The following is a 23,078-nucleotide window of genomic DNA, read 5'->3' as shown; positions in this document are numbered from 1 at the left end:
GGGGATTTTCGTTTCTCTCTTATATTCCTGGTTTTCTTTGCTTTTTACTCAACTCAGAGCCATCGCGTGGTGAGTCCCTCGCTCACAATGTCAGCGGAATGCGTTGGGATACCCCCCCCCCCCATTGTCGTCTAACTACCTAGTGGTCTGGTCTTGTTGGCCTGGCCGGAGCCGGGCCTCCCATATGGCACTAACATTATAATCAACCACAGACTACCTATGTAGCTGGGGTGGCTTGGACAACGCTGGGACGGACTCTTTACTCTTTTCTGAAGAAAGTCATCATTGCGTGCTGGGAATTACTTAATATGTCTGCGTACGAATTAACTAGTCTTGCCAGATCAATTATCGAGTTGGGGGCCTTTGTGCACCAGAAGAATTGGAATCGTTCGGACCCGACGTGACTAGGAGAATGGGTTAATTAACAGGGTTATTAAGAGCAAATTCATTGGGCGTGCCGGCCCAGTGGACTGGTTCTGGTTCTGGAGGGGGCTTCAATCCCCTGGGAGGTGCAGCAGCGGTGGCGCAGGCTTCCATTGGAGGGAACGGTGGTGTCCTGCAGGCCTGCAGGACACTGAGATTCTGTTCTGTAACTAAACGCGAGCCTCCCAGCGGCCGGGTTGACCCTACAAGCCCAGCTGCAAGTCTGCTGCCGCCTGCTGCCGCCTGCAGGTAGGAGCAAAGAGAGGAATGTGGCATAAATTAAGCAAATGAACTGCAAATGTAATAAGAGAGTCAAGTTTTTGCGACCCTTGTTTGGCGCCACCGTATCTCATCGAGTTTGTGCACACTGCCCCAACATTGAGACAACAGCCGGGCTCTGAAGGCTGGCAGCGGGAAAAGTAAGCTACGACCAAGTGGGCAGCGTCTCCGGAGGCAGATGAGGATATTCAGAGACGGAAATACGGTGGAATAGGTGGCGAGATGAAAATGGCATGATGCTGTACATTGGCTACTGGATGTGTACTGGTAACTAAATGAATTGATTGTACCTTGGAACCTAATATTGGATGGATGAGCCGGACCTACTGGTAGGTCATTATTACACAGTGGTTGTACCGTGTTGCACCGCGAGCTGGTCATGGTCGTGGTACATGCTGTTCTTAGCGTCCTGTTCAGCGATACCCGTTCCAAGGATGCTCCACTGGGGAGCAGGCGAAAGTGGTGTGGGTGGATGGGCACCAGGGTAAGTGCTCAGCTGCAGCCCAAATAATACCAAAAAGAAAATAAAAAAATTAGCCCACCACCCACCAGGTTGGACTCCCTGCCCCGAGAAATGCCCCCCCCCCTTGCCCACTTTCCAGTCTCTCGGGCCCCCCCTCCCATCCCCCTCCAATCCTCTACCCCCCCCCCAATCCCCCCCCCCAAATCGCCCAATCGCCCTGCCCAGAGCGCTGGGAATCCCGACTGTCTGGGGCGTCGCCTGCGCTGGCAGCCACCGAGATTTTAGGTATCTCTCGACCTGCTGGGCTGGAGTCTGACGGCTGCGATTGCGATTGCTCTCTGTATCATATCATGATACAGATGCTCTGATACCTGTATCCGTACTCTGTAGCTGCTGCCCTCGTCGTGCTTGGCCCAGTGCCCAGTGCCAGTTGTCGTCGTCTGCCATCCCCCGACCCGAGGGTTGTACCACCACAACCACCACCACACCACAAACTACCTCAGGTACCACGGTACCACGGCATCCCCCCGGTCTCACGCCGCCTCTCTTCTCTTGCCGCTCTCAACTCAACTCTGGCCCTCTCGCTCGCACTTCGCACACACGCTCTCCCGCCCGCCTCGCCCTCGCCCATTGCCACTACTTCTCGGCCACACTCTCCCACTACACTCCTCCCCGTCCTCCATCCTTCTTGCAACAACAACAGCAACTCTCCTTCCCAGCCTTGGCCTTGGGGCCTTGTCGCCGTCACCTCCTCTTGACGCCGTGTCTTGCATTACCGCCTTCTCTTCTCTTGCTACCCCTTCTTCACGAGCACAACTGCCTTTTTTTTGTTGCTTTTCTTGCTTCTCGTCCCTCGACCCGACGTTTCTCCCCGTCGCTCTCCTCTCGTGCTAGTTACCGCTTCACTGCTGGGTTCGACTTGCTTTTTGCAATTGCATCCATTGTCCGTCTTGCACTTGCCTTTCGCCAAACCAAACACCCGCCGCGCCGTTCATCACATCCCCAAGGTGAGCATCAACCTGCAATAGCCATCTGCCCGATATATGCATCTATAGACAGCCGCCCCCCGCCACGCAACGCGTGGTTCGCGCCATCTTAAATCACTTCTCAACCTGCACCGCTTTCATTCACCTTGTTTTGTATCCTCAGCGCCGTCGCTAACTTTCACCAAGCCCGTAACCGGGCCTTTCACCGGCCTTGATCTCATCCCTCCCCTTCAGACTTGTTCGCCATGGCGTCTGCAGCCCCCAAGTCGTCGACCCTCGCGTCCAACGACAATTGTCAGCGCATACATCGCATCACCAGAGAAAATCGCAGTCTGTGGTACCAGTTAAAAGTTCTCCAGCAGCCTGAACGCGCCAGAGCATGCGGTGCTGGCATGAAGGCCAACAGCGATCGCCGACCCGTGGATCCTCCCCCCGTTGTTGAGCTTCGCATTGTCGAAGGCCCGTCTGTTGAGGAAGGCAAGGATATTACCTTCGACTACAACGCCAACTTCTTCCTCTACGCTAGCCTCGAGCAGGCCCGCCCCATGGCCCATGGGCGTGTTCAAACTCCCGCCACCCTCAATCCTCCCATCCTCACTGGTGTACCCGCCTCTGGCATGGCCTATCTCGATAGACCACACGAGGCCGGCTACTTCATCTTTCCCGATCTTTCTGTCCGCCACGAAGGCTATTTTCGTCTGTCATTTAGTTTGTTCGAAACCACCAAGGAGGAAAAGGACTTTGATCTGGAACCGACCTCTGATATGCCTCCTGGCGTCGACTGGCGCATGGAGATCAAGACAGTCCCTTTCAACGTCTTCAGCGCCAAGAAGTTCCCTGGCCTGATGGAGAGCACCACCCTCAGCAAGATTGTCGCTGACCAAGGCTGCCGGGTCCGAATTCGCCGCGATGTTCGTATGAGAAAGCGAGACGCCAAACCTGCTGCTGCCAGCCAAGACGCCAGAGAGGAAGCCTATCGGAAGCGTCCGCCTCCCACCAACAATCCCAACCCCCGCGACAGATCTCTCAGCAACTCGAGCGAGCATCGCCCTCACTATTCAGTCAAGCCCGAGCGACGCCCCTCTGCTGCAGATTCGCACTCATCTCACGCCTCGCACCAACCCGCCTACGAACACTCTGCTCCTCCGGCCCGCCATCTTTCCTTTGGCAGCGACGCGCCGCCACAAGCTCGCACGCCTTCGTCTCTGCCTCCCACAAATCATCATCCCATCGCACCACGGCCGCAGTCGAGCCACATGCCGCCCTTGGCCGGCCCGCAACACGCCCACCAAATGGCCCCGTATCCGGAGCCGGACCGTTCTTACAGGCACTCCATTACACCCCGTCCGTGCCCATCGCCTTCGCTGTCCAGCAAGCCAGACGCCTACGAACCGAGACCGAGCATCAGTCACATCCCGCCGTCGCCTTCCTCGTTCTCGTCGGGCGATTATCACTCCAGACGTGGCTCATGTGCTCCATCTCATCCGCCTACGCCAACCCATTACCCCCGGCGGCCTCTGCTTCCGCAGCCGTCACCGTCACTGTCGCACGCACCGCTCAAGATTTCTTCGCTCATGTCGCCTCTTCCGCCTATTGAAGCCGAAACAGAAGCCTTGCCTCGTCTGCCAAATATCCCTACTGGCGGGAAGCGCAAACACGAAATTGTCTTCCACCAGACCTCGGGCTCCTTGCACAACGGCCAGCGCCAATCCGAGCCACACTACAGGAGCAACCCACGATATTATCCTGAACCTGATTTTTCCATGTATTCGAGAGCTGATGGCGAGATTGGCTATGTTCGATTCAACTCATGCCAGTAAACGGCGAACCCGCGTTCTTCGCAGCTCAAACAGCCTATTGAGCACATCGATGTGCTGGGCTGTATAACTTCACATCCATTTCGATTCCGTCTGCGTATATGAACTTGCAGAATCCCGAACTTGATTACCTGCCGAGCCTTGCTGAACACCAATTTGTCCAATTTTGTTTTTAGTGGCGTCATGTAACAGCGAATTCCTTGGGGATCGGATAGGCACAAGACTGCTTTTGATTTTGGCGCTGGCCACCTTGTTGAGCGACTTGACGAATCTATCTTACTTCGCATCCACGGCTCAAAACGGAGCCGCAGTCTCTCGCTATCAACGATGTTTTCTTTCTTCTCATCTCATACTGGGTCACGGCGTTCTCTTGGTTTCATTTTTCACCCAATACCTACGACATGCAAGAACACTCGCAATGGGCAAGGCCACAGCCCGTATCAAAGCCTCACACCTGATGCCACTGCAAATTTGCTGACTTTTGTGGTGGCACAAATTGAAGAGGAATTCTTCTTCTTGGGCAACAACGAGCTTGCTACTTAATTTTTTTTTGAACGATACTCTTGGGAAAAAAGGGGTTTATGTCGAATGACGGAATTTGGAAAGGGGGTTTCTTGACTTATCAATCTTTTTTTTCTTGGTCGGCTTTCTCTCGGACATGAGTTTCAGATTTTATAAACTCTTGCCTTTATATTCTTACATTTTCTGATAAGCGCTTTCACAATTTAGTCGTCTGCGGGCGCATTTATATATACACACAGCAATCTTGTTCGCATCATATCATCACATCAAAGCACTATGATTTCATGTTGGGTGATTTAGATGGGACAGTGATACTGACCCGATGCCACCACGGCTAACTTGCCGTCGTCCGTTGTCCCGTGTGGGTTACTTGAACACACCAGCAGTGACCTCGACCGTGGGATGGAAAACTGTAGCGGAAAAAGAGGCATCAACTAACTGATCTAGAAGAGGAAAATGGAATGATACGGAAGGACAAAGAAAGAGCAGCCACAGTAACTAAAATGGCTTAATATCTGGTCGTCAACTCATAATGGCGTCAGCTCTGTTTCTAGCCGACAAAGTTTGCCATGGGCCCGGGGCGAGGAGTACCAGCCGGGGGGACACCGCGATCACGCCCCGCCACGTGTGAAGACCGTGTGTTGTGCATGGGACATTGCAAGGGCACACGAGAACGATGAAATGCCTGTGGCCGTCTGCACTTGGACTCGGTTGCGCGACAGGGCCTTGTTCTCACTCAAGATATGGATGGTGACTAGAAATAGCTGCTATTCTTCCGAGCGCGTCAAAAGAAACTGTCATGCGCTGCCTTGGCACACTGGGTTTATGTTTCATTGATGTAGGGCTGTTTCGGCTGTCTTTTGCTGAGGCTCGTCATTCTTTGGCAGATTGGCCTCGTAGGTTGCCTGGATCTCGCCGTCCAGGGTCAAGATCCTGTCCACCTCGAGGGCACCGAACTCCTCTGGGTTCCTGACGGCCAAGTCAAAGTGCCGCAGCGCCAGCAGCAGCTGCGCGGCCCACACGTGCTCACTCACGCGTCCCACGCCCGTCGCCAGCGGCGTCATGAGCACCGACCCGATCCTATCCGCCGCCGCCGCCGCCTCCTCCCCGTCCCCCACTGCGCGGTTATGCTTATCCACCGCGCACAGCATGCTCCACACGCACCGGTACACAATCTCCTTGTCCCAGGCGACACTCTCCGGCACGCGCATGGTCGGGCACAGGAGCAGGTGCCGGACGCCCCAGACGTTGCGGGTGGGGCGGGACGGGGGGGGAAACGGCGGGACGGGCACGCGCGTGCAGGAGCCCGGGTTGGCCCACCCGCGGTGCTCGGCGTAGAGGACGGCCTGGGCGGCGCGCGTGAGCGCGTGGTAGTCGTCGGCGGGCGCGAGCGCGCGCGATATGGCGTCGTCAAAGGCCCCGTCGAGCCGGCCGTACGAGTTGGCGGGCGAGACGATGGCGTCGAGCCGCACCGAGGCCGGGAGCTGCGAGAGGGCGCCGCTGTGCAGCGTCAGCGAGGCGGCAAAGGGCGGGGGGCCGCCGAGGCGGGCGCACGCGGCAAGGTAAGCGGCGCGGTCCTTGTCGTGCATGCAGAGGAGGTGGATGGTGAGGGAGGCGGGCTCCGGCATGATGGGGATGTTCGCGGGGGAGATGGCGGGGTACAAGTGAGATGAGGTAAGGGTGGAATGGAGGGAGGTGGTTGGCCGTGCTGAGATGGCAATTGCGAATGAATTTCGGCCTGCTGGTGTAGTTGCGCTACGATGAATGATGGGGTGGATGAGGTTGAGAGCTTGTCGCTTATAAGTCGGGTTCGTGAAAACGGCTGCCTGCCAGGTTGCCAGCTGGCGGCGTGCGGAGCATCTCCATGCACAGGAAGAAGACAGATTGCAGTGACCAGACTACATAGCCTGGAGCCATATCTGGACAGAACAAAGGGAAAACGCACTGTAATGGTCTTTTATTAGTATTACAAGCATAAGAAGTAGTCTTTCCAGCGTTATTCGTTGCTTGTTCGCCATGACGTAGTGACAATGGTCAAATTTCAGTACCATTTGCTTTGTCGTCTCCCGCGTTTCAAAGCAAACGGCTTCAAAATAAAAAAAAATGAATAACTAGGGGGATGTAATTTGAACGGAGCCGGAAAAATCCGTGCTCCTTGAAATGATTTGCTCGTTTCATTATGCCGATTGCCTGCAGTTTCCAGTCGCGCAGAGCCCCTCCCCTCCCCTTCACCAAGTTCGTTGCCGTGGTGAGCGCGCACACACAAAGTCAACAATGGACGGACCGTCTAACTGACCTTTTCCTACACCGCAATCCTGCCCACGTCCAAACAATGGCAACACCATACCAACATGACACACAATTCGGAATGAGAATCTAACCGCGCGATTTATCCCATTTCCCCCAACTTCTTCTTCATTGCTTCCCATTCTTGACGGCCATTCTAGCGTAACGCCACTTCTATCCTCATCGGTATCGCCTTTTTGGTCTGGCAATTCAAAGATTGAACCTCTCGAAACGTATATCCTCTTGTTTTTTGCATCCACACCAGCTGGATGTTCCAAAAAAATCCTTCCACCCTCTTCTGCATCATCATATCACCATAACCACAAACAATGGGCGGGCCTTGCAAGAACCCTACCCTCGCCGCCCTCCAGAGCCGCAGCCGTTTCTGCGAGGGCTCCATGAACGACCGCGCCTCGTTTGCGCCCCCTGTGCAGTTCCTCGGCCCCGACGCCCTCGCCGCCCTCGAGCAGCCCGTCCCTCTGCCCTGTCGCGGCGGCGACGAGCAGAATCCCCCGCGCTGCCGCCCCAGCCACGACACGGGCAGCGGCGGCGGCGGCGGCGGCTTCTCGCAGACGTGGTCCCGCAAGACGGGCAGCCGGCTGTTTGGGCAGGTCTGGGAGGGCGTGCGCGGCAGGCTGCGTCTGCGCCGGGACGACGGCGATGCGAAGAAGACGGCGACGACAAACACAACACCAGCCGCGGCCATTTCGGCCGCGACGACGACAACGGCCGTGACGCAGACGAATGCGGAGCACATCATCGCCATCTACACGGACCCCGCCGAGCGAGACGGCCCGCCGGCCTCACGCACGCGCAGTCGACTCGCCGCGGAAACAGTGACAGCCGCCGCCACGCCCATTAACATTCCCCGCCCCTCCTCATCCTCGGCTGCCACCACGGCCGCCGACTTTCAGTTCACCGGGTTCCAATCCGCGCGGCCGTCGCGCGACGAGGTCCTCGCGAGCTACCAGCAGCTCATGGCCGGAGGCTTCTTCCAAGCGCACGCCATCCAGTCGAGTCGGCACGGCCTCGGACGGCCGACGGCGACGGTGGGCACCCGGCCGTCTACCTCACACGGCCCCCAACACCGGTCGCAGCCGCCGCCGCCGCCGCAGTGGCCGCTCGGCACGCCCCGTCAGGAACCGGTGCAGTCCCCCAAGAGCGTGTCCTCGCGCGGCACCAAGCGTGCGGCCGCGCCGGATTCCGACTCGGACGATGAGAGCATGCCCGACGCCGACGACGCCGACGAGCAGCACGCTGGCGTCCACGACAAGGAGAACCAGGCCCCGGCGCACCCCAACACCGTCCACGACGACGGCAACAGGCAGCCCAAGAAGCGCCTCCGCCGCCTGGCCTCTGGAGAGAGCCTCTTTGTGCCCAAGACGCGCACCGTCTCGTCCTCGTCCCGGCGAAGCCTCTCCTCCTCTGTCCCGCCACCACCGACCAAGAAGCTCCAGAAACGCCGCCCCCAGCTGCAGCCGCGCCCCCGCCACGTTAGCGACGGTGGCGGGAGCGCGCGCGTGCTCCGTGGCCGCCCGGCTGAGGAGCACCGCTCCATGCGCGTCGTGCCCGACGAGGGGCGCGGCATCCCCAGCGTGCCTGTTATTCCGGCGCGCTTCACGTACGGGGAGGATCGGGAGAGCAATGGTCCCTGGAGGGGCTTGAGAGTGCGTTGAGGGCGTCCGGTCGATGCGGCAAGTTTGGACAAGGAGTGGTGGAGGGAGGTGGCTGGTGAATGCGTGATTTTGGGCATCTTCAGGTGGGATATCTGAGATGGGGATCATCTGCTAGTTAACGATTTCATGACCATGTATATAAATGACAGACGCTTTCGCAACAGCGATTGAAGAGATGACGACCGGCACTTAATATATATGACACGGCCATGCTACATTTGACAATTTATTCAGTCACTTTGCAAATGTAAGCGCTGCCCAAGTCAAGAGAACAGCATCTGATGATACTGGCATTAGTACATAGCTACCTAATAATAAATGGGACGCAAAAACCCGCGATGATGATGGAACAATCCTAAACAAAGGAGATGAAGAATCCCATGTGCCACAGGTTGAAAAGGAAAAGAGCGTAGAGATCACCCTCGAGACGTCCGTTTTTTCCCTATCCGTTTTCCCAAGACAAGTCTGGCAGTTTCTTTGAAAAACCCGACATTTAAAAAAAAAAAAAATCCTCTAAAATAGTGCAGAGAATGGCGAGTAAAATCAAGCCAAGACATATTTCGTAACAACAATCGGAAGCAAGAGAGAGAAAAACATTCCCAACACCAAACGCTGACTAGTAATGAAGAAGCACCTTTGATTCCACCATTGAGGATATTTGAACAAATAAAACAAAAGCAACGTTCTCCGTGTTCCACGGCATTGCTATAAAAAGGAATTCAGTTCGGGTCCGTTACGCCGGCAAGACGCGCTCTTGTCTGTTCTGCAAGTAGCGATTGGCGCGGGCGTGTCCCACCTGTATCACAGCCTTTACCGACCCAAACAGGAACGGGAACAGCTTTGGAAAGTAACTGTAAAGCATCGCGCAAATCATGACTAGCAGCAAGGGAATCCAGACGAAGAAGAGCTTGCGATCGCTGCTGAGTTTCTTCAGCTTCTGCTCCCTGGCCCGCAGGAATTGGTCTTGCTGTTCTTTGGTAATGGCATTCTTGCGTCCAATCTTGAGGACACTAGGAATTTCCGTTTCAGAGCTCTCAGCAACCACGCTAGCGATTGCAGCCTTGGCTCTGGTGGATCTCTTCTTCAGCCTCGTCTTGGGCTGGTCATACAAGGCGGAACACTTCATGTCGGCCTCGGCTTCGCAAGCAGCCTCCGCAGCAGAGCGCTGCTTCTCCTCAACATCTTTCGAGGGGAAAATGTCTTCGTATGCTGGAGGTAGGGCGGTCGCTGCCGCAGCACCTCCCATGTACGATGACAGATCCCACCATCTGCCGTCCACCTTTGGCGAGTTCTCGCCAGTAGAGTCAGGCCTTGGGCCCGACATGCCGGGTACATACTGCTGCATGCGCTGGAGGTAACCCTGGTAGTCTGGTAGTACAGGCATGCCGGGCATCTGTGGGAGCTGTGGAATATGGGCCAGATTCTGGAAATGCATAGCCATCGTCTGCTGAAGCTGCTGGAGTTGCTGTTGGAACTGCTCCTTCAATGCGGCGGCTATGGCTGTGGGAGCCGAGGCATCGACCAGCTCAGCGTCACCAGCCTCTGAGCGACCCTTGTCAGCATTGATTTCGCTAGCGCGTCTCATGGTGAGGTAGCTGTCCTCGTCGGGGTCTTCATCTTCGAAGTCGCCTGAAGTATATTCGGGGCTCTCTTCACCCGAGGCAATAGAAATGGGTCCATCGTGGGTATTCGCTCTTGTAAGAGGCTCCCAGAGCGATCTGACAGACGTGGAACTGCTGGTACGGCTGTGGATGGTTCCGCCGCTGCTTCGAGAGCGAGCGTGGCGCTCCGAGTGACGGATAGCACGAACAACGGCGCGAGACTGTGCAACATCAGTAGCAGTGAGACCAGACAAGCTGCGGATCGTCGGATCGGCACCGCCAATGATCAGTCGGCGGGCGATTTCCGAATGGCTCTGGAGGGAGGCCATGTGTAAAGCGGTGAACCCTCCCCTGTCGCGAGCATCGGGGTTGGCACCGCGGGCTAGCAGAGCAGCAACAAAACGATGGTAGCCAAGGGAACAAGCAAGATGAAGCATAGTGTGCCCGGTAGATCTTCTCAAATCGAGCTTAGTCCTGTGCGCGCTGTCATCAAGGTCAATCAGATCCAAGACCTTGAGCAACTGCGACTCGAGGTGTTCGTGGGAGGCGTGATTGAACTGGGGGCCGCTGCCCGAAGGACCACCAGTCCAGCCACCAGAGCTGCTGCCATCGTTGAGAATTCTTCGTGCCAGGTCACTCACATCCACCATCTGGCCCGACATCTTCTGTCCCAGAACAGAGAGAGCTGTTCTGATGAGCTTGTCTTCGTTGTCGTCGACATATTTAAATGTTGGTGGCTGCTTAGCCATGGGGAAGTTTTGAGGTAGAACACCTTGCAGCTTAAAGGTTACCGGGACGGTTCCGGAGACAGGTGAGGGAGGTAGCAAGCAAACAAGAGATGATTCGCCCCAGAAGGTGGTGGTAGTAGCTCGTTGATCGCCAAACCAAACCTCTAGACCCTGGAAGAAAGCAGCTCCCAGGACGGTGACTTCAATACCGCCAATCTTGGGACCTTCATTGGGGATAATTTTGTGAATAACCGGTGTGACACGAGGAGCGCTAAGAGGAGCATAAAGACCGTTAGCGAGCGCAGTGAATTGGTTCTGCTGAACGCTGGCTTGGAGGCTGTTGGGACTGGGGGCACGGCTTGCGTGGCTAGATGTGGGAGCCGAGTACATGTTGGCCATGGCAAGATTGTCCATGCTAGCGGAGCGGTTATTGGCAAAGAAGGAGGCCTGATCGTTGTTGCTGTTGGGGGTAGGAGGGCCATTGGTAAATGGCAGTTGGCCATTCGGTATACCAAAGAGATGTTCAGCTTGTTGGAAAGCAGAGGGCGGACTGAATGGTGAGGTGACGGTTGATCGTTGGCTAGCAACAGAGTGTGGAGGCTGTGGTGAGGTGTCGAGACGGGTCATCTCCAACCCATTGGGTACTCGGGAGTTACTGGCTTTCCTTCTCTTTGGTAGCGGGTGCCCTTGTGTAGGGGAGCCAGGTCTCGAGTGTGGGCGGGCCGGTACAGTTACTGTACTCATAGTTGGCGTAGTTTTGCCCGAGTTGGAGCTCGTGTAGCCATTTTGCATAGATGACACGTCGCTTCCTGCCTGCGACATTCTAAAGTTGCCGTTGGGGATGGAGACAATCATGCCATTGGCATCGGTGATGGGTGCGGAGGCGATTGGGATTGATGACGAGCTGACAGTGTCAGACATGGGAACTTGCGAGGTAAGTTGAGCCATGGGATGCGTCTTGTGGTCGTCAGTGATCATGACTGGGTTGGACATGGCTTGAGCAATGACACGGTCCTGGTGATCCTTGATGGTGAAGATGACGTTGAAGCCCATCTTCTCGCCATGATGACGGCAGTAACAGGCGATGCGCATAGGTGCATCAATCTGCATGGTGCGATTTGACACAACGGGTTCCGGCCGTCCGTTGGAATCAAGCATGCCGCTGATGGGCTGCCATTCCTTGACCTCTTGGGTATTAAAGACAATGACACGGCGTTCTTCATCCTGACCCCACACCTTTTCCTCATCAGGCTTCTTGATCTTTTTCCTGGCCGCTCGCTTTCTTTCTCGTGTAATGCAGCCGGCACATATACGAACCTCGCCGCCGTTTTGGGGCGAGTTTTCTTCATCATCCAGATCAGGCAAGCTGCCCTGGGGTTGCGTCCTGGCTCTCTCGAGAGCTTTCTTCTTCCATTCGGGTTGTTCCATTGCGCTGGTGCATACTAAACTAACGTGCAGCACGAGAGTATCGGGAGACGGCTCCGGTGTCGGCTTTGCCAGAAGCTTTGGCTTGGATATCGTATGCGCAGGAAGGTGAAGCTTGGTTACACCAGGAGGAAGAGGGGAGAGCGTCATCTTGATCGGAATCTGCGTCTCAACTCGAGATTTCATCGGTGTTGGCAGAATGCGAAGCTCGTAGCCAGTAAAGTTAAATGGGGCTGGGTTGAAGATGGCCATTTGCTGAGCCATTTGTCTAGCTTGAGCCATGTTATGGTTATGGGGCACAAAGGAAGCCGGGGACGGCACACCGTCCGCGGCAGCCTGTACAGTAGGCTTGTTAGGCCACACACCATCCTGGCCCCTCGCGTGGAAGTACTCAGCCTTGACAATGGCCGATGGCGAGTTCAGAAAGGCTGTGGCGGGAGAGGAGTTGTGACTAGCGACCAAGGTTGACATGGGCGATACTTCTCGAGAAAGCGATCGTTTGATGCCGTTTTGTGACGACGCGACAGAGTGGATCTGCGAAGGTTAGCAACTTGGACATGCTATAGGACGGTTGGGTAGACTGACCGAAGCCTTCTTCTTGTGAAGTTGAGGTTTGGACTTTGCGGGCATGTTATTATTCTTATTAGGGCTTGTCGACTTGATGGTCGGCATGCCGGGCGAAGCCATTGTTACAGGGCCTGTGGGAAGAGCGTCGGGGCTGCTGGATGCGCTCTCAAAATCAAAAGACTGGTCCATGAAGCTGTCATCTTGTTCGGGGAAGCCATAGAAGCCGTTGACATCAGTCTGGCCAGTGGTGGCGCCAAAATTGAAGGGATTGTCATCCTCATCGAAATGGGGAAGATGGGTATTCCCCCAGTCCATGTTCATGTGCGAGCCGTCGTCGTCCATGGGGGCATCGGTGACCGAAGTAGCAGGCGTCTTTGCGGATGTGGATGTGGATGCGGTGGAGGGCTTGGAGGTCTCGGCGGACTCTGACGAAGAGTCTTGGGAGGAGCCGTTGGGCGAGTCGGGGAAGGGACCGACAGCCAGCTGCTGGGGGTTGAGGAAGGCGTCCTGGTCCTTGGAGGTGCTTATGACGCCGAGGCTCTGGAGGGTATCAGGGCTGTTGGAAAAGTCGAAGAGGTTGGAGGCTCCGAGATCATCGTCGGAGAAATCGTGAAATTCGCCGCTGGACGTGAGGGCTCCCGCGATCAGAGGGCTGCCGGCGCCAGGGCCACCAGCCGATGTCATGACCGGGCGGGACGTGGGCGGCGGCGGTGCGTGTCCGCTGCACGCGGGGATTTCTAGAAAACGGATTGAATACGTCGAATTTTGGCAATGGTGCGAGGCGACGGCGTAGTTGAGGGTTGCAAGGGCGTGAAAAAGTTGATCCGGCGGCGGTGTCGACTAAAAGTTGGGCGAGACACAAGGTCCGATGTCAGTGAGGGGAGTGCGTAGTGATACTCGGGTATCGAAGTGCCGATGGCGGAATAAGACGTGGCAAACTAAGTGATTCTGGAGGAAAGTGCGTATATCGACGGTAGCATAATCACATGGGCGACGGCAAGGGGCTCTCGAGGTGGCGTATCGACTGTTTCTGAGGAAGCGCGAGAGCAGAATCAGGGGCGGGCGTCGTGGAAGAATCGTCTATAGCAATTTGACAGGAAAAAAGCGGTAGGCAGGCAAGGAAGCCAAGGGCCGGGTTCCAGGCGTGCGCAAGTGACTGAAGCGGGCCCACCGGAATGTACCAAGTGTCTGGGGCGAAGGGAAGGGTTGCAGCGCGGTTGACGGTGTCGAGATGCAACGGCGGTTGACGTTGACGATGGGAGGGAGAATGTTGAGCGGGAGAAGCGGCAAGTAGGACTGAATAATGGACGAATGGAGGGAGCGAGCGAGGCCTTGGGGGGACCCGTTTACGCTGGAGCGCGGAGGATGGAGAGAGCGAGGACAGACTTGACGGGCGGGTTTTGCTGGGCCAAGCAAGGCAGTGCTGTGTGCTGTGTGCTGTGTGCTGGAGGCGGGCAAGGCGGGCAGGCGGTGGACACAGCCGGCGTCTGCTTGCCAGCCACTGTGCCGCGTGGTGTTGGCCGAAAATACTGGAGGCGTCCTTGCCACCAGCAAGTCAAGAAAAACCTGCAAACCACTCCCTGTACCTCCCTGTACCTACCTGAGGTACATGCTACAACTGATTTTCGGCCATTTTGCAGCGCTAACACGGGCTGGTGGATGAAGTTTTCAGCAGACACTTTAAGCGTGGCGCCCTAAAATGGGTTGCTTGGGACGATGAGGCTGGCAAAGACGAGGCGGAGGTACTTGAGATACAAGTATCGGGGTGATTACTGCACTAAACCGATCACTGCACCAAACCGAAAGAGGTGCAACATTCACACCGTGCTAGCCACCCAGTTCACCGCTAACTCTACAGTGTCGAGTACAGTGCCTGCGCCACAAAGGCCGACCCATTTGTCTCACAACAGCCAATCACAAGTCGGGTAGCCCGAAGTTGATGGCCTCCACATGCTAAAGCGGGTACCTTGTTTCCAAGTCTCCCCGCTAGTATCCCAGCCCAGCCGCCTAGCCTGTTAATTGTTGGGGATGGTAGAGAACGACTCGTTCCTGAGCTGTCAGTCCATCACGTCGGTTTAACTTGTCACGAGCCTGAGGACATGCTTGCGCAAGCTGCTGCCCCCCTTCTCCGCATGATGCCAGCCTGTCCTTCCAAAAAATCAGATGCCTCGGATGCCATGGCAAGATGCTCGTGGTGATGACTCTTCAGCCTCGTGTTGCAGGACGCGGCCTTCTCAACGGATTTTGAGCCTCTCTGACTGGCCGGTCGCGCCGGTAGGCGGGTCACTATGCATGCGTCTGTGGTGTCGAGGTACATGTGAGGTTTGCTGCCGACTGCGAAGGAATACAGATTACGCTGTAAGTACTCTACTGTCTGAAATAATTAGTAGGAAGGTTACCAGTGTAATAGTGTAATTTGTACCATCCACCGCACGTCATTCATGGCGTGAAGAACGCGTCTCTTATGTCACTCGCTGGGACACGCTAATTGCGTCTTCATAGCCGATTCTCAAGACCACAATGCCAATGCTAATAATAACGGAACCCTAAATTATAACGCAACCATAAAACAAGCCAATCTTTCGAGTCCAGCCAAGACCAATGAACAGGCCCCTAATCAAGGGCTCCATTACACCTAACCCATGGCCCATTGACCCATAACTAGCGGCTCCATGCCGAGTACGGATGGATACACAAATTGACAACTTGCACAGTTGCAACCGGCCCGCCAGCCGTTTTGTGGCGAGAAGGATCAATCATGCGTATTTGCCTCATACATATTTCCTTGCATCGCCCCTAGCCCATTGCATCAGACGAGGCTTGCTGCCTTCTCAATAGTGCCGTTTGAATCCCGATGGCGCAGATAGATAAGCTAGCGGATCCGCAAATCGGCTCCAATTTGGACTTGGCTATGAAACAAACACGGCCGACCAGCCTCCTTGCTTCCTGGGCTGGCAGCTAACCACCTAACTAGAAGTCCGACAGATGCAGCACGGCATCGCCCACCGTGGCTGTGTATATGGTTGTGTGACTCTGGCGGGCCATCTCCCGCCGACGGCAGAGGCAGATCTGTTTACCGGTCTGGGATCCCACCGGATTATGGTGCGACCATGGCTTGACCGGCCACACAAGCCTTGTCCACCATTCACGGTCATCAATCAAGAGAAGAATTGGCCAATTGAAGGGACTAATGTAAAGTTAAAGAAGACTCCCTTCAGCCTGGGCCTCAGTATGTGTACTGGGAAAGGCAACAGTAACAGCAGCACCAAAGTGCAATATAGATAGCTCTAGGACTGCCGCCAGTGCTCCCTTATTAGAATATATGTGAATTTACAATCACTTCTATCATAAATCGTTTTGCATAGTACTTTCGCAGATTAACTAGTATCTGCCCCTGCGCCTGCCCCTGCGCCTGCCATAGTTCTCCTCCTGCTCCTGATCCTCCTCCCCGTCCAGCTCCTCCAGCTCCTCAGCGTCAAACTCAACCAGAACGAGCCAAAGCGATCTGTCTGACAGTCCAAGTGTTGTCTCTGCCGATATCTTCAACGGCTCAATGTGAAGATCCAGTGCCTGCAGCATGCCCGACGCGCTGCCTTCCTTTCCCGACCGCGCCACCGCCAGTAACTGCTCCGTCGGCAACCCCAGCATATGCGCAAGACCAGGCGTGTCAACCAGCTGGATATGGAGGCCGCGCTGATGAAGCCACTTTTCATTCGCCACCATGTTGTACGCGTTGACGCGCTCCGCCGGCGTCTTGGGCTTCTTGCCGATGGCGCTGACGGCCGCCCCCGGCAGCATGGTCAACGTGCCCGCCACGCCGAGCGCCGTCATGACGGGCAGGCTGACGGAGCCGGCAATGACCGTCGCCGCGACGCCAAAGATGTTTCCGCGCTTGGCGTGCTTGGCCACGTCCTTGCCGAGGCGCTTGCTGTAGCTGGCAATGTTCTTGCCCAGCGTCGACGTGCCCTCGGCCAGGTGCTTGGCCATGTCGCCGGCGTGGCTGACGGCCCGGTCGCCGACCTTGGCCGTCAAAAAGGCCGAGACGGTGTCGAGGAACGACGTCCACGACGGCTCCGTGATGCCGCGCGCGAGCAGGCATGGCGGGTACGCGTGGACAAAGGGCGAGGACGCGTCGGGGACAACTTGCGGAATGGCAATCGGCTTCATAGAGGAGCGCGCCGACGACGGCGGCGCGCCTGGAGGGCGAGCGGCCGCGGCGCTGCTCGGGCCGCCCGCGCTGTCGACTGCAATGGCGGGTGACGCGGCCGCATCGGTTTCGTGGGTCGAGTAGGGGGGAAGGGCCTCATCCGTCGTAGGGAAGTTGAACGGGTCCTCGACTGTCGGCATGCCGCCACCGCCGGCGTCCGACGCGCGGTTATCAGACGTAGGATACGCCTCTGTGGGTGCCTCCTGGGGAGCCGCGGCCTGCTGTCGTGCGAAAAGTGCCTTTTCGGATGCCATTTGCGATGAAGCTGGGCTGGGCATGTTGCATGAGATGAGCGCCCTGCCGGTCGCGAAAGATTCGATCACCAAATGAAGTAGCCAGACGGAAAGCTTTATGACAGATGCGCTATTAAGATGCTGGCTTCTTAGTGACGGTGATGCTGTGAAAGTATTTTGATGCAGGTAACATGGTGGTCATCCTCTCAACGGACGCCAACTGCGGCCGTAGTGCGGAGGCGCAGCCTCGTTGGTGATCACACTAACCGGGGCATCAGCCTACGTCATAACCACACATGTACTGTTCAATACGTTCATGTATTGATTGATATTATGTTCATATTATATGAACATGATTACAATCGGGATTTTGAAATGGCAGTCAGCCGTCGTTACGATTGATGACATACTGTGTTGACAGAGCTAGGCAGGCTGCTGCTTTCTGCGAGGTAAGAGCTGTTGTTTGGTCCATAACGGCTGCTGTCCGGCCAGCCTGTTCATCGTCCAAGATAACGGAGTACTAGATTTCCTCGTGGTGTTTTGGCGAGCCCGTTCTCTTATGTATTCGTCACGGAGAATCAGATGCGCTGTGCCCTGATTGCTACTACGCAGAACGACTACAAGCAACTGAACAAAGAGATTGCAACTCTGTGACCATGACCGCAGATATCAAGGTAAATTTGTGAGTCAATAAATGCCTGGCCCCTCCACCTCTGTATGCATCAACAAGTAACCCAAATCATTCCGCCCAACCCCATGCAAAAAAAGAGACATTGACGCCATTTTCTCTACCCCAACCCGTCAAACTCCTAATACACGCCGCAAATGGCCATTCCAGTATCAAACACATTCATTAATAAAACATCTCCCCTCTGCAATCCTTTTCTTTCTCAACTCATCTAAATCATTCTCTCACATCAGAATGTAGAGCGCACGAAGGGCCTTCTCTGCAGCCGCAACGTGCCAGGGTCGAACATCTGTCTGCCCATCGACTACGCCCCTGGCCCTTGCCAGGGTGCCAAGGCCCCTGAAATAGCTGAGCATCTCTCGCAGCAAAGGCTCGTATGTGCGGGCCGTCGCTTCCGTGTAGACGAGATTGACCTCAATGAGGCGGGGCACGTCTTCGGCTCTCGGACCAGTTCGTTTGATAAGGTAGCCGCTGATCAATGTTGGATGGATGTTTGCTGTGTTGACGGTGTTGTTTAATCGGTGATTGACAATAGCGCCCCATGTCTGGTCCATGACATCGGCCAGCACGGAATCAGGATCCGCATCGCCGGTGCTTTCACCACCAGGTGTCATCGCGGCCGCCGTAGGATCTCGAGCAGGTGTTGCAGGCGCTGCGCTAGCATCCGGAGATACAATGTTAGCCTGCGGCGTAGACACAGGCGTCGTGTATATCGAGAGCGGTTGCAGCGGCATCTTGACCGGGGCAGGCACGAGCTGCAATGATGGATTTGTGTCGACAGTCATGATGATCATGGTGACGCTGGCATTGATTTCGGTTCGTGCCAGATCAACCCAAAAGTCGATTTCGCCATCATCGGTTGGGCCACACTTGGTCATAATGATCCGGTAGTGAACTTTCCAAGTCGATATGAGATCAACAGTCGTTTCCCAGATTTCGTGCGCGACATCGTTCATGGTGCGAGATTCGGGCTCGCCTTTGCGACCCAGACAGTACGCCGCCGTAGCTTGCTCGTTTCCTCTATCGTCTGTCCAGGCTGCGGTGACCCAACGGCCGTCAATGCTCCGCGCATATGCGATATGAATGCATGAATTCTCTCGAGCTAGGGATGATGACGGTGCAGGAGATAATTTGAAGTCAATAATGCGTGGTAGTGGCTGCTCAAGGCGAATCGCAGGCGCGGGCATATTGCCACCGAAAAGTGTGCAACGGTCATAAGTCTCCATACAGAGCTTATTTAGCTCTGAAGAACGGGTCACAACAATGTGTGTAGGGCTAGAAATTGCGTCCGCAGAAACGAGTTGAAGAACAATCTCATTCTTGGCCGATTCACGCCTAGCTGAAAGCGTCCTTCGGTATGACTCGAAAAATCTCTGAAAGGCCATACATGCCTCGACAATTGTTCCGGGGTTACTCGTGGAGTACATAAAGTAAACCACCACGTTCGTGTCGACGAGTTCCAAGGTGGACATGGCACCGGAGAGCGTCTCCATACTTTCCAGCAGCGCGGAACCATGTCCCATCATTGCAGCATCTGGAGCGGTTGAGATTCGGTCAACTCCATATAGAAGGACACCATCATCCATATCTGCAGAGAGCGGCAAGTTCTCAAAAGTGCCTAGCTTTAATGTTTCATAAGCACTCTTCATTCGCCCCAGAAACGTCTGCGCGTTGTCTACCATACCAGCCCATTTGGGGCACACACAGACCGCGTGTATGTCTTTACTGCCAGAGGAAGGCGAAAGTCCTAGATTTTCCCAAAATGTCACAGCAGTAGGTAGTAGCGACATTTTCACATCTGCCCTACGCACTTCCAGGTGAGGACATGGTATTTGGTAGAGGTTGCTGGGCTTGATGGGCTCCGAGTTTGGATCTCTTGAAGGAATCTGGCGCGGTGGAATTCGATTCCCTGGTCCTGGAAGCGAATTGTCTTGAATTTCGAGTAGCGCTTTAAGGCTCACTGGTGAAACGCCTTCGATAACGCAAGAAGCTGCGTTGCGAAGCGCCTGCAACGCACTTCGTGCACCTGTAAGCTCTTCAATTCGGGTGTCTTCGTCTGGGGCAGAAACAAAGCCAATATCGGGTTGACCATTAAATATCAGCAATGATCCTGTCGCTGCTTGTTCTCCCACAAGCTGTGCCACTTGGATCATATCCTCGTCGCTGAGGGAAATATCCAACGATAGGGGCTCCGGGTCAGTGAAATACTTGAAGAGCGATGTGTCCGGCCCGTCCAAAAGGGATAGCCGGGGTAGTTCCAATGCGAGTTGCTCGTCTGGTTCCTCAGCTAGCTCTGGCTCTCTACTCGTCGTGGCATGGGAGGCTGCATCGTCGTCGCCGAGCAGAGACTGTTTCACAGTCGATTTCACGGGCGATATAGGTTCCTTGACAGACAAGTTCGACACAGTATCTGAATCACTGCTCGAATCATCTCCATCAGAAATATCGCCATCTAATTTTAGAAGCCTATGGTCTAAATCAGAATCATTGCCTGATTTAACCAGCGATGACCGTCGCGAGTTGTTTTGAGTTTTGGCCTTTGTTTTGCCGTGGCGGCGCAGATAATCCGTCTTGGGAAGTGTGCCGGGTTCCAGCTTGTCAACATCCTTGTCATTTGGCACAAAGTCAAAAAACCCGCCATGTTCGTACTTTTTGTTGAGCATCGGCATTTTCAGATCGAAGGCGACTTTTCCAAAAATCTTGTGTCCTCTGTTTGAACCAACGCCATACGCCGCCCGCTGGCTCTGCTGTGAGGCAGCAGCTCGAAGTCTTTTGAAAACACTATCAGGATCGAAAGGGCTTGAGCCGCGCTTGACCGACTTCGCTTGAATATCCCGACCCCTCTGCAAACCATCCTCTGGTTGCGAGCTCCGCGCATGTTTTAGCTCCGGCTTCGCAAATACGACCTGCTCTGTTGCCGGCTGTATATTGGTAGATGTCGATACATGTGGTACCTCTGCCTGGACCATTGTAGCAGTGGACGCGGTAGCTTCCTTGATGCTGTCCAAGGTAATATCCATACCCAACTCATCGGGTTGCTCGTCAAAGAAATTGAAGTCATCTTCAGTTATGTCGTTATCGCCAAACATATCTCCGCCCATATCTTCAAACATGTTTTCTGCGTCACTCAACAAACTGTTGTCTGACCGGAGTGGTTTTGCCTCTGCTGCATCGGTCATCTCGTCCTCATGTTGGGGCATCAAGCCCACCCCGCCAGGCGGTTCGCAGTCAATGTCAACGTCAGCTACAACTGATAGCGGATGTCCAGGGCTTGAAAGATTGCCATCCATTGACGGGGTTACTCCATTCAGGTGTTGAATAGCGTCGGGCGGGGTCGGATACACTGCATTGCCGCCTGTCGTACTCGGTCGTCGCATCGTTACTGGAGACGGGGCATTCACTTTGGCTACTCGCGAGTCGACAACCAGAGTTTCCTTTGCTCCTGCAGCAGATCGTTCTGTGTGTCTCTTAGAGACTCGCTCCTCTCTGTCGTTCGCTGAGCTAAGCCATCCGCGCGCATCTCCGAGCGGGTCATGCGTTTCATCGTGACCGACTCCAATCGTGTCACTGATACGGTTCGTAGCTGATAGCTCAACAGACTTTTTTCGGAAGCACAAGGACCCAGGCCAGGGGATGCTAATGGTAGAGAGTGCGCCACGTCCGTTTTCCGGTCTCGCGTCTTGGAGCTTGGGCTTGGAAACAAGCAGGTTGACCCAAGAGCAGTCCCGTAGCGCAGCGCTTGGTACTCCGCGGAGCTCAAGGACGCTCAAGCAAGCTTGCTTCCAGAGTGACGTGCTGACGTCGGAAGGTGACCGTTGAGCAAGAGCCTGGGCATTCGGGGTATGAGCCGGGTTGGCTCCGGTCGAGTAGGACGGTGAGATCTGCTCTTCGTTTGTCATGACACCAAAAGGTGCTGCAAGTATGTTATTTCCGATGGGACTGGGACTGGGACTGGTGCTCAAAATGTCTTGCAAGCTTGCCAACCCTGGACAGGCAGTTACAGAGAACGACAGAATCAAAGACCCCGTGCTTATCATGTAGCATGTAAGGGTGCCCAAAGATTGGGCTTGCTCGCCTATCCATCGGTCTGTGCCACTTTGCAAAGGCTTTAGGGCAGGGAGGAGGACAGTGCGAAAATTCAAAGGCACAGCTTCAGACCTTGCGCAAAATCTGGACGATATTGTCAACAAAAGAGACCCGACAAACGCTTCGTAGAGCACTTTGGGGGAATATCCATCTGCCGGCTGCGAATCCGTCTGTTCTACCATCGATGTCGCTTCAAGGTCCAGCTGAATTCCGGTAGCGTGCAGGTGTGTGGCTTGACCAGACGACGCTGGATTGGGTTTCTGATGATTTGGCTCCGGAACAAGGGCTTTATGCCACGTAGATGGCTCCATGACTCCATTCTTGGATGACACCAAGGATTGGCCATTTATAGCAATTGTCGCACCCAGTTCTGGAGGGGCGTGTGGTCCCGGGCCGATGGAACGCCGAATGCGAAAATACCATAGGCCACGCCGTGTGGCATCGAACGAGACAACATGACCCTGCTCTCTGAGATTCGTTTCGATTTCGAGGGCATTTGGGGAGAATTTCGGCTCCGAATCTGCGGAAGGCTCGTAGAACCGATATTCAAAACTCGCAATGTTGTTCTAGTTGCCTGTTAGCCCCTACTGTATCGCACCTAGCCCATTCTCACCAGCCGCGCAGACTCACGACGAGAAGAACATTTGTCTCAACATCCACGGTATCCATATTAACAAGGCTCTGAGGCGATCACCGGAGATGCGGCGAAGGGGTGTCGATCTGCGACGCCCGAGGCTCGCGCGAGTGGAAGTGACGACACAGTAGTCAAAACCAGCGATACCTGAACTTGCGCAAAGGCTCGAGATATAAAGTTGAATACCATGCAATGTCAGCTCGGGATGCTTGACTCCATTTCAGCAGCTCTATAGCCACAGGTTGCGCGAGACGGTGAGGCCGGCGGTACGCAGAGGATCGGCCGCAGCCAGGATCTTGGCCGTCGAAGCTCGGAGCGGATCGAACCAATTTTGTCAAGTGAGATTCTTGCAAGTGTATAGAATACCCTGCGCATCTGCCAACTCGAGTTTAGGTGGCGGTCGACTGGCGGCGCGGCGTGAATGCTCTCGCAAGAGATGACGAGATGCAACCACCTA

General features: G+C 55.2%; 6 protein-coding genes across 6 annotated transcripts; 2 read left to right on the top strand and 4 right to left on the bottom strand.

The window, feature by feature from the left end:
• Positions 1-308: 308 nt before the first annotated feature.
• Positions 309-3,971, top strand: CCM_04531 (sexual development activator VeA; the record flags this gene model as incomplete). Its single annotated transcript, XM_006669679.1, has 6 exons — positions 309-387; positions 429-672; positions 732-842; positions 1,136-1,186; positions 1,556-2,172; positions 2,503-3,971. The coding sequence occupies 6 exons, from the start codon at positions 309-311 to the stop codon at positions 3,969-3,971; spliced, it is 2,571 nt and encodes an 856-aa protein (XP_006669742.1).
• Positions 3,972-5,320: 1,349 nt separating this feature from the next.
• On the bottom strand, positions 5,321-6,118 carry CCM_04530 (uncharacterized protein; the record flags this gene model as incomplete). The annotated part of the gene is made up of 2 exons (XM_006669678.1): positions 5,321-5,459; positions 5,655-6,118. 2 exons carry the CDS (start codon positions 6,116-6,118, stop codon positions 5,321-5,323), a joined length of 603 nt encoding a protein of 200 aa, XP_006669741.1.
• Positions 6,119-7,105: 987 nt separating this feature from the next.
• CCM_04529 (uncharacterized protein) lies at positions 7,106-8,452 on the top strand (the record flags this gene model as incomplete). The annotated part of the gene is made up of 1 exon (XM_006669677.1): positions 7,106-8,452. One exon carries the CDS (start codon positions 7,106-7,108, stop codon positions 8,450-8,452), a length of 1,347 nt encoding a protein of 448 aa, XP_006669740.1.
• A 733-nt stretch (positions 8,453-9,185) lies between these two features.
• On the bottom strand, positions 9,186-14,384 carry CCM_04528 (ankyrin repeat protein; the record flags this gene model as incomplete). The annotated part of the gene is made up of 4 exons (XM_006669676.1): positions 9,186-12,740; positions 12,792-13,494; positions 13,945-14,274; positions 14,374-14,384. The coding sequence occupies 4 exons, from the start codon at positions 14,382-14,384 to the stop codon at positions 9,186-9,188; spliced, it is 4,599 nt and encodes a 1,532-aa protein (XP_006669739.1).
• Positions 14,385-16,154: 1,770 nt separating this feature from the next.
• On the bottom strand, positions 16,155-17,258 carry CCM_04527 (uncharacterized protein; the record flags this gene model as incomplete). The annotated part of the gene is made up of 1 exon (XM_006669675.1): positions 16,155-17,258. The coding sequence occupies one exon, from the start codon at positions 17,256-17,258 to the stop codon at positions 16,155-16,157; it is 1,104 nt and encodes a 367-aa protein (XP_006669738.1).
• Positions 17,259-18,125: 867 nt separating this feature from the next.
• On the bottom strand, positions 18,126-22,656 carry CCM_04526 (uncharacterized protein; the record flags this gene model as incomplete). Its single annotated transcript, XM_006669674.1, has 2 exons — positions 18,126-22,553; positions 22,618-22,656. 2 exons carry the CDS (start codon positions 22,654-22,656, stop codon positions 18,126-18,128), a joined length of 4,467 nt encoding a protein of 1,488 aa, XP_006669737.1.
• Positions 22,657-23,078: the final 422 nt, after the last annotated feature.

Source organism: Cordyceps militaris (genome assembly GCF_000225605.1).
Source record: "Cordyceps militaris CM01 unplaced genomic scaffold CCM_S00003, whole genome shotgun sequence".
Lineage (NCBI taxonomy): Eukaryota > Fungi > Ascomycota > Sordariomycetes > Hypocreales > Cordycipitaceae > Cordyceps > Cordyceps militaris.
This window is presented reverse-complemented; position numbering and strand designations above follow the sequence as displayed.